Source organism: Oratosquilla oratoria, chromosome 27 (assembly GCF_046742065.1).
Source record: "Oratosquilla oratoria isolate Oo_2021 chromosome 27, ASM4674206v1, whole genome shotgun sequence".
NCBI classification, from domain to species: Eukaryota; Metazoa; Arthropoda; class Malacostraca; order Stomatopoda; family Squillidae; genus Oratosquilla; species Oratosquilla oratoria.
Window position 1 is genome coordinate 10,300,502 of NC_134803.1, and position 10,000 is coordinate 10,310,501.

Sequence of the window (10,000 nt, forward strand, 5' to 3'; positions counted from 1 at the left end):
AAACTCAGTAACTCGGAACTAGACCCGTGACTTCTTTTTCCACCTTCATACATATATATGTATATATATACATATATATGTATATATATACATATATATGTATATATATACATATATATATATATATATACACGAGGAATTCGCTAGTGGACAGCGACATTAATCAGATAATTTTTATGACCATCGCGCAAGAATTCGAACATGCGCTGTACATGACGACAAGAGGCCCGCCATGACTACCGCCTGATACTTAAAATCGTACGAACTCAGAACATTTACTGGTTCTCGAGATTGAGAAGGTCACTACCTGCAACCCTATTCTCATTTTTACCATACGACCAAGCACACTCGTGGGAGGGGTAAGGACCGGATCGAATCCTTTTCACGCTTCGTCATTGTAACCATACGAGGAATTCGCTAGTGGACAGCGACATTAATCAGATAATTTTTATGACCATCGCACAAGGATTCGAACCTGCGCTGTACATGACGACAAGAGGCCCGCCATGAGTTCGTACGATTTTAAGTATCAGTGGTCGAGCGGTGTAAGGCGGTAGTCATGGCGGGCCTCTTGTCGTCATGTACAGCGCAGGTTCGAATCCTTGCGCGATGGTCATAAAAATTATCTGATATATATATATATATATATATATATATATATATATATATATATATATATATGTTGTGAAGGTTGGACAGATGAGTGAAAAGTCTGAAGAAGACTTGTAGTCGAAACGTCAGTAATACAGTGTTCTCGCTCTAACCCGTATTTCTCTACCACCTTTTCACTCATATATATATATATATATATATATATATATATATATATATATATATACATATATATATATATACACTCCAGAACTCATATTGAGGTTACTATTTACAATAAATGATACAAAGATAGATTCAGTTATTTTCTGTCATCAAAATATTTATACGTAATAATCATGTGTGAGTTGTTACAGTCAATAGAGTGGTCAAGATCACTCAGATGTACAAATAAAGCATTGGATTCTTTGAAAACACGAGGAAGTTCAACTAAGTTATTTTGATATGGGAGAATGAGAAGGTTCTTATTTATTTATATTTTTATAGTCTTCTTCCCACAGAAATTTTTCTTGGAAATGTTTAAAGATGTATCGATGAAGTATTTCCGATAATTCAAGGTGAGACTTATTAATTTCCCTGTCTAAAAATTCAGGACTACACACTCTAAGAATCATGGAATGTAAAACTTACTTTTTTTTCTATTATTGTATAAAGAGTAATAATGAACATACGATAAAACATTAATCGGTTTCCTCTAAACATCAAATATGAGAGATTTTCCACATGTACGAAACATCAAGAAATGGTAGGCAATTATAATTTTGTTCTATGGCGGCGCATGACTGGCCTGAGCTAGTCGGTCCCGTTCGCCAGATGTGAAAATGATAGTGATTCCCCCGGAAGACCTATTCATTCTTCATAGGTGATTGCAGCAGTTCTTCAACTTTGCAGGTGCACTGCGACATGGAAACTGCAGGCGGCGGGTGGACCAACTTCCTCGTGAGGAAGGAACAAACGCCACAGGAGAACTTCACCCGCTCGTGGGGGGAGTACGCCGACGGCTTTGGCGATCCCGAAAAGGAATACTGGCTAGGTAAGCCACGGAATATTATATTGTAAATACTTTGTCGTAATGATCACGATGCCGTTTCGTTGGGCAGGTGAGGGGCGGACAGACCCCGATCTCAAGATGATTCTTAACTTCTGCTGGGGCCAACTAATCCTTCAGAGTTAAGAAAAAAAAAATGATGTTCTACTAATCATTCAGGTATCTCGCCCAACGTAAGATGCTGTACATATGGGCTGCTGTGGAAGTTAGATTAGGGCTTAGATTGAAGCTTTTAGTTGAGTGGAAACTTAAAAGGGGAGACAGATTGATATAAAAAGTAAAACATTAATATGTAAATAGATAAATGAATAAATACATAAATGAATAAACAGAAAAATAAATAAGCAAATAGAAAGACAAATAGATAAATAGACATACACAGTAGATAAAGAAATGAATGAATAAATAAAAATATATATAAATAAATAAATGAATAAGTAAATAGACAATTAAATAAATGTATAAATGAAAAAATACATAAATGAATAAAATATTAATTAATTAATCAATTAATCAATTGATTAATTGATTGATTAACAGAAATGAGATAAATAAAGAAATAGTTCAAATATATAAATAAATAAATCAACGACTAAGCAAATGAATAAATGATAAAATGAATAATACATTATTATATAAATTGAATATTGCATAAATATAAAGTACAAAAACTGCACAGACATCTCAGTTTATGTGATTCTGCGTGTGTGTGTGTGTGTGTGTGTGTGTGTGTGTGTGTGTGTGTGTGTGTGTGTGTGTGTGTGTGTGTGTGTGTGTGTGTGTGTGTGTGTGTGTGTGTGTGTGTTTACCTAGTTGTATTTTACGGGAAGGGGAGCTATGCTAGTGGTTTCCCGTCTTCATATCTCATTTCATCTAATGTTTTTAAATTCGTGTATTGTTTTTGCCCACACCACTTTCTCATCTAACTTGTTCCAAATGTCTATTATTCTGTGGGGAAAGCTGTTCTTTTTCAGATCTCTCCTATAATTCTCTTGATTTTCTTTCCGTATCCTCTTGTATTTCTACTATTCCATTTTATTAGATCCTCTCTATCAATAGTTTCTATGCCTTTCATGATTCTATAAATAGTTATCAAGTCCCCTCTCTCTCTTCTTTGCTCTAATGTCTGTAGCTCAAGTTTTGCTAGTCTCTCTTCATGTGATAGTTCTGAGAGTGTTGGTACCAATTTCGTAGTTGCTCTTTGTATTCTTTCAAGTTTTGTTATACATTTTTTTGTACTTGGTGACCACGTCGTCGCTGCATATTCCAATCTTGGTCTCATCAAAGTGACTAGTATTTTCTTCACCATTTCTTCGTCCAGGTATGTAAATGCCACTTTGAGTGCTCTTATTAAATTATGAGTTTCTCAAAAAAAAATTATTTATGTTTCTCAGGGGACATATTATTCATAATAATGACTCCCAGGTCCTTCTCATTTTCCTCTTTTTTAATTTCTTTTTCTCCCAATTTATATGATCCCACTATTCTTTTTTTGCTTCTTCCAAATTCCATTATACTACACTTCTTAATATTGAATTCCATCTCCCACTTCCTACTCTGTTCCTATACTTTATTGAATCACTCTGCAACTACTCACAATCTTCTTCAGTGTTCACTTTTTTCAACAATTTTGTATCCTCCGCAAAGAAGCTCATATAACTTTCAATTCCTTCATCCATATCATTAATATATATAGCAAACATTATTGGGGCCAGAACTGTTCCTTGTGAAACTACACTAATCACTTCATCCCAATTAGAATGTTTGTCTCTTATCACCACTCTCATTTTTCTTTCATGCAAGAAGTCTTCCATCCACTTCAGCAATTTGCCCTGTATTCCTCCTGCAGTTTATAATTTCTTTAGCAACATCTTATGTGGCACCTTATCAAAGGCTTTTTTTAGGTCTAGAAATGCACAATCAGCCCATCCATCACTTTCTTATATTACATCTATTAGCCTTGAATAGAAACACATTAAGTTTGTGACGCATGATCGTTCTTGTCTAAATCCAAATTGCCTTGGATTTAGTACTTTTTTTTTCAGATAACTTACCCATCTACTTTTGATCATTCTTTTACAAATCTAAAGCTATCGTACTCTTAAGAGAAACCGGTCTATAGTTAGTAGGGTCTTACTTGTTTCACCCTTTGTATATTGGTGCTATATTTGCTCTTCTCCAATCTTTTAGAACTTTTCCTTCTTTCAATGAACTGCTTATTAGGCTATGTATTTTGTCTGTTAGTTCATTCCTGCATTCTCTCAAAATCCAGTTTGCCATTTCATCTGATCCATGCGATTTTCTGACATCGAGATTGCTCAAGTGATTCATTATTTCTCTCCTTGTTAGTTCTATCTCTTTCATAGTGGGGACTTTCTCCTTCCACTCGACATCTCTAAGTTGTATGTTCTCCCTCGTAAATACCGATTTAAACTGCTTGTTCATAATTTCTGCCATTTCTATTTCCTCTGTGTATTCAACTCCTTGTCGTAGTGTCTCTAATTCTTGTTTATTTTTCAGATTGTTGTTTACAAATCTATAAAATAGTTTGGTTGATCTTTACATTTTTCTATGACATCCTTTTCGTATTTTCTCCTTTCTTATCTGCACACTTGTACATATTCATTTCTATAACTAGTATATTTTTTCCATTTTTCAGGTTTTTTTCTTTTTTCCATTTTATCCAAGCTATGTCCCTTTTGGCTTTTAACTCCCTACATCTTTTTTTGTACAACACTTTACATATCCTTTTTCTTGTTTTTGTCTTGGAATATACTTTTCCACTCTTTCTCTATAATTTTTTGTCAAAATATTCCATTTATCTTCTACTGTTGTTTCCTTCTTGTGTATCCTTTCCCAGTCTGCTTTTTGTTTTTCCATACATCAAGTCTCCCTTTCTATATTGTTCATTTTTTCCATGTATCTTTCCTCATTTAGTTCCAGTTCAACCAATATGTGGTCACTTTTACTTATTGATGTCTTATATTCAATCTTGTCCTTTATTTCGGGTTCTGATATGATTATTAGGTTCAGTCTCGATGGTTCTTCCTTATTTCTATACCAAGTATTCTCTTGTATCCATTGTGTCATTGTATGTTCTATAATCATATCAAGTAGTACATTTCCCCATAGGTCGTTTCCACCCTTCACTGTCATCTCTTCCCAGCAGATCTCTTTACAATTAAAGTCACCCATTATAACTATTCTTCCTCCATCTTCCATTATCTTATTTAGTGTTATCTTTGTGTCTTCTAACATACTTTTGTGTTCTCTCTCTTCCCATGAAGATGTTTTAGGAGGCACATAATCTACCACAAACTTCCTGCTCTTCCCATCCCTGTCCTCCACTTCTATCATAATCATCTCTATTCTTTCCATATGTGACATTCCTCACATTTATATCCTTTTTAGTCAGGAACATAACTTCACCCCCTTGTTTTACCTCTCTGTTTCTAATCCAATAATTATATGCACCGTGGCTTACACTTTTGGGTGGTAGTGGACCTTTCAGTTTTGTCTCTACAATTTCCATTATATCCGGTTCTTTTTCCTTCAGGTAATCGTTCAGTTCGTTCAAGCCTGTTATTAAGCCATCTATATTTGTGTAAGATACTTTTAATTTTCTGCTACCTCCATCCTGTTTTCTGTTTCCCTTCTGTTTTTCTCTGCTATGAACCATTTCCTCACTTTCATATTCACTACTCTCCAATAGAATTTCTCTTTGTCTGATCCTGTTCTGTTCTCGTTTTTTCCCCTTAGCTTCTATTCTTTTTGTTTTCTCATCCTCTCTTTCCTCTTTATTTATTTCTCATTTTATCCATACCTGTTTATATAGATCACTGTCTGCTAGTTTTCCTGTTTTTGCTAAGATATTCTCTGCTCTCTTTTGTGACTTGAATTTAACCTTAATTGGTCTGATTTTATCTGTATTGTATTCCCCTAGCCTATATATTTCTTCTATTTCTTTCTCTGTTTCTTGTTCATCTTCTTGAACTACCTCTAACATCTTGCTTACTTTTTCCTTCTCATCATTTACTCTTGTAGTCCTATTTGGATTATGCTTCTCTTCCATCCCTAATATAATTATCCATTTCTTTTTATCCGCTAAGTCTCTTACTATATTCTCCTTCTCCCTCATCACTTTAATAACTGTGTCATTGGTTTGTTCTTTCATCTGTTGCTTTGCAATATCGCTAAATTCAATTTTGTTGTTCTCTTGGACTTTTCTCCAACAGTGTACCTCTTTTGCTATGGACACTTTATTCTCTTTATTCTTTTTCTTTAATTCCTCATTCTCATCTTTTACTTTAAACTGTCTTTTCAATTCTTCTATTTCTTTATTTAGGTTCTGGTTCTTCTTCTTTAGTTCTTCCAATTTATGAACTCTTTGTGTAATCCGTGTAAGCTGACTGAATCTAACCTCCCACTGTTCGTTCATTTTCTCTAGTTTTTCCTTTAGACTTGCTAATCGGGGAAGGTTGTCCTCTCCGCCCTCATTACATCCATGGAAATAATTATCTTCACCTTCCATTGCGCTGCTCTTATCTATATTTCTAGTTTTTAACATTTTTACTAATCTCTTCTATTTCACCTCTATCGTCTGTGTGTGTGTGTGTGTGTGTGTATGTATTTATGTTGCATATGTACATATTTATATGTACATATATATATATATATATATATATATATATATATATATATACATATATATTCATTCTAAATAGATCAGCTCAGGACCAACCGCATTAGAATGGACCTATAACATTACGTGTGTGTTACTTTGCCTAGGTATATACTTTATTCTAGTGAAGGAACGTGCGTCGGCCTAAGGAAGGTCGTGTGTGGTCCCTAGAAGGGTGAGTACCGAACGCGAAGGCCTCATTACGCGTAACAAGTTCAGTATTCCATTTGTTGACCACCCATTAGTAAACCAATCCTTGCCTATTTCCTTCTTAAATCTAAATTAGTCCAATTTAAATCTATTACTTCGAGTCCTGCCCTGTTGTCTTAATATAAAGACCGTGTTAGCGTCACCCGTGTCAAAGCTTTTGATCCACTTGAACACTTCTATTAAATCACCCCTCACTCTGCGTCTTTCCAGAAAGTGTAGGTTAAAGTGTCTAAGCCTCTCTTCGTAACGTAAATTTCTGAGCCCATGTATCATTTTGGTCATTTTCCTCTGTACTGATTTTAGTGAATTGATGTCCATTCTATAAGACGGAGACCAACACTGTACCGCAATGTCAGGGATGGTTCTAACTAACGCTAGAGTTTGATATTTACCTCTACACTTCTATTTGTAACCGTCCTAGCAGTGCAACCTAATGCTCTGTTAGCTTTATTCCTGGCGCTAATGCACTGTTTCCTGAATTTAAGGTCAGGGCTCACTATAACTCCCAAGTCTCTCCCGCACTCAGTTTTATCTAAAAACGTGCTATATATGCTATATCTCTTTCGGGTTGTGCAGCCCTACGTTTAACACGCTACACTTTGATATCTATTGAAGTCCATTTGCCATTTCACCGACCATGTGAACAATTTGATAAGATCATTCTACAGAATCTCGTCGTCGTCTCCTGACCTAATTAGACGTCCACAAACTTACTAACATCACTATTAATTCTATTGTCCAAGTCGTTTATGTACATAATGAACAGTAAGGGACCCAAAACTGAGCCCTGGGGAACTCCAATGGAAACACTCCGCCCATTTGGATTTTACACCATTTATGGTGACCCGCTGTTTTCTATCATTAATCCAAGCTCTAATCTTTTCTAACACTTTTCCTCCTATGCCATGGGCTTTGGTTTTATTTAGTAGTCTCTGGTGGGGCACTTTGTGGAACGCTTTGCTAAAGTCAAGGTAAATAACATCGTAACTACCATTGCTATCTGACGCCTTATATACGTTAATGTAAAAAGATAGAAGATTAGTCACAATTGACTTATCCTTGGAGAAACCATGCTGTGAGTCACGAATGAAACGTCTCTCGATGTGATCTCTGAGTCTATTAACTACTCAAGCATTTTACCTATAACTGATGTCAAACTGATTGGCCTGTAGTTACATATAAACTATTGATCTCCCTTTTTGAAAACAGAAACAAAGTTCGTCTACCCCTAAGCCATAGGTAAAAGACCAGTGTCTACCGACTTATTAAATATTTCTGTTAACTGGTCGCATATTTCAGATTTACACCCTTTAAGCACTTCAAAAAAAATTGTCTGGACCCAGGGATTTTATAGCTGTTTAACTACTTCTACCTTACTAATGCCAATATCAGATAGTCTACTTTCTTCATCCTCATTGAAAATCGGAATGCTGCCAGGTACCTTATTTAACCTCTCCTTAGTAAACACCAAGAGAAAATATTTGTTAAACTCCTCACTCGTTTTTTCCTCCTATTCTATCATAACATCTTCGTTATTTTGAATTGGGCCTATTCTTTCCTTATTTTTTGTTCTGTAGAGAGGAAAGAAGCCCTTTGGGTTGGATCTAGCTTGTCTGGCAACCTTAATTTCATAGTTACGTTTTGTTTCACTGTGCGCATATTCTTTTTAACCAGTCTTACCATATCGTTGTATTTGGATGTTAGGCGTGTTTACCCCGTTTTTGTTATGGTGTAAAGTCCTCTTTTCATTCCGATCTCATATTTCAGCCTTTCCGTGATCCATTTAGGAGCATTATTTTTCTTCCGTATTGACTTGAGGGGAATAGACTTATTTTGTGCATTTAGAATTAAAGCTGTTAGGTTACTGTACATTTCATCCAAGTCGCTGACCGGGCTTTTAACCTCGCGCTTGTTAGTAACCTGACCCAAGATACGCATATTACCCTCCGTGACCCGATTCTGACCGCGCTAATGACGTCCGGACTGACCGTGTATCTTACCTCGTCACAACCCCTTGGATCGGTCTCGTAAGTAACCAAATGTCTTAGATACTTATTCATCTCATTAAAATTTGCTCTCCTGAAGTCCGGTACTAGAACGTTATTCGTAATATTACCTCCACGTCCGCGATTTTTTTCCGCACAGCCTCCCCTGGGGAGACGGGAGATGAGGGCGCGAAGGAGGGGGGGAAGTAAGGGGAGAAATGTCTGGTCATGTCTCGTGTGATAAAGTCTTCATAGGTTTTAGTAAAATACTGGCTTTCTTCAGGGGAAATATTCAGAATTGTCTGCCAGTGTTAACGTAATGCCGTTTCTTTGTCGTCGACGTCGTGGTGTTTTGTGCAATTTGTGTCTGTAATGTATGGTGTGAAACGTTTACTACCTCCCCAGAAATTTCTGATTTATCTCCAGAAACCTACGGGGCCATCAAAGTCCATTCGGTCGATTTGTTTTTGCCAATTCACTGCACCTATTGTAATGTAGCGTTCACGTAAAATTTGTCTGTTTTGGTTAAGCCGTCTCGTGTGGTGGGGGCCGCAGCCGTGTTGTATTATATACTTGTGAGTGTGTCTGGTTTGTATCAGGAGACGGTGTATTCTGTGGTGTATCAGTCGGTGGGTGAGTGTTCTGTATGCTATTTTCGGGATGGTGAGCTTAGCTGCTGTGAGAACAGCTTGCTGTGTGTATGTGATGGCACGGTCAATGTCTGCCTTCCCGGTTTCCTCTAGGTCAATTGGTTGGGTTTGTTGCAGGTAAAAAGTGTACCTGTCCCAGTTTACTTTTGTGTATGCGTATCTGCATGTGATGGGTATCTGTATGGGGTTTGTGGATAATGGGAGGATTACGGGTATGTGGTCGCTTGTTGCTAGTGATCCAGGTTTGATGTAGTGGTTGTGTGCTGCGTGTCTATTTGTGAGGATTATGTCCAGTGTGGTGGCTGTGTTACGTTTCCTAATGAAGGTCGGGAACTCAGGCCCCAACACCCTCATGGCTAAGTGGCTGGTCAGGTAGGCCACCCCCCTGCCCGGGAGGTTAGAAGCCGAGTGACCCAGTATCTGGTCTTTGGCGTTTAAAGTCACCTAAAATGAATGTAAATGGGATGGTTTAGTGTGGCAAATCTTATGAAACCTGGGTAGGGAAGGAAATTTCTAGGAGGAATGTAAGTAGTGGCTATGGTGGTGGGACCTATTTTTGTATCTATTGTGATAGTTAGAGTGTCGAAGTGGATCATCAATGATTGTGTATTTTATGTGTGCTTGTACTGAGATGCTTATACCGGCGTGTGTATTTGCAGTGTTTTTCGTGTATGTGCGATACCCTGGGACTCTAATCGGGTGTTCCAAGTATTACGCCACCTTCCACAATTAGCAAAGCTTCATTTGAAGTTGATGAATTAACAATTTCTGGGATTCCTTGAACATCTAAGTTGGTTTCACAAACACCCGTGTA

General features: G+C 37.0%; 1 protein-coding gene across 1 annotated transcript in view; it reads left to right on the forward strand.

Annotated features, from left to right (window-relative positions):
* Window positions 1–10,000, forward strand: part of LOC143039890 (techylectin-5A-like) — a 59,023-nt gene that overhangs the window by 21,588 nt on the left and 27,435 nt on the right. Inside the window, exon 3 of the mRNA XM_076210212.1 lies at window positions 1,504–1,645. Coding sequence (XP_076066327.1) covers window positions 1,504–1,645 — 142 coding nt within the window. The remainder of the gene's footprint in view (window positions 1–1,503; window positions 1,646–10,000) is intronic.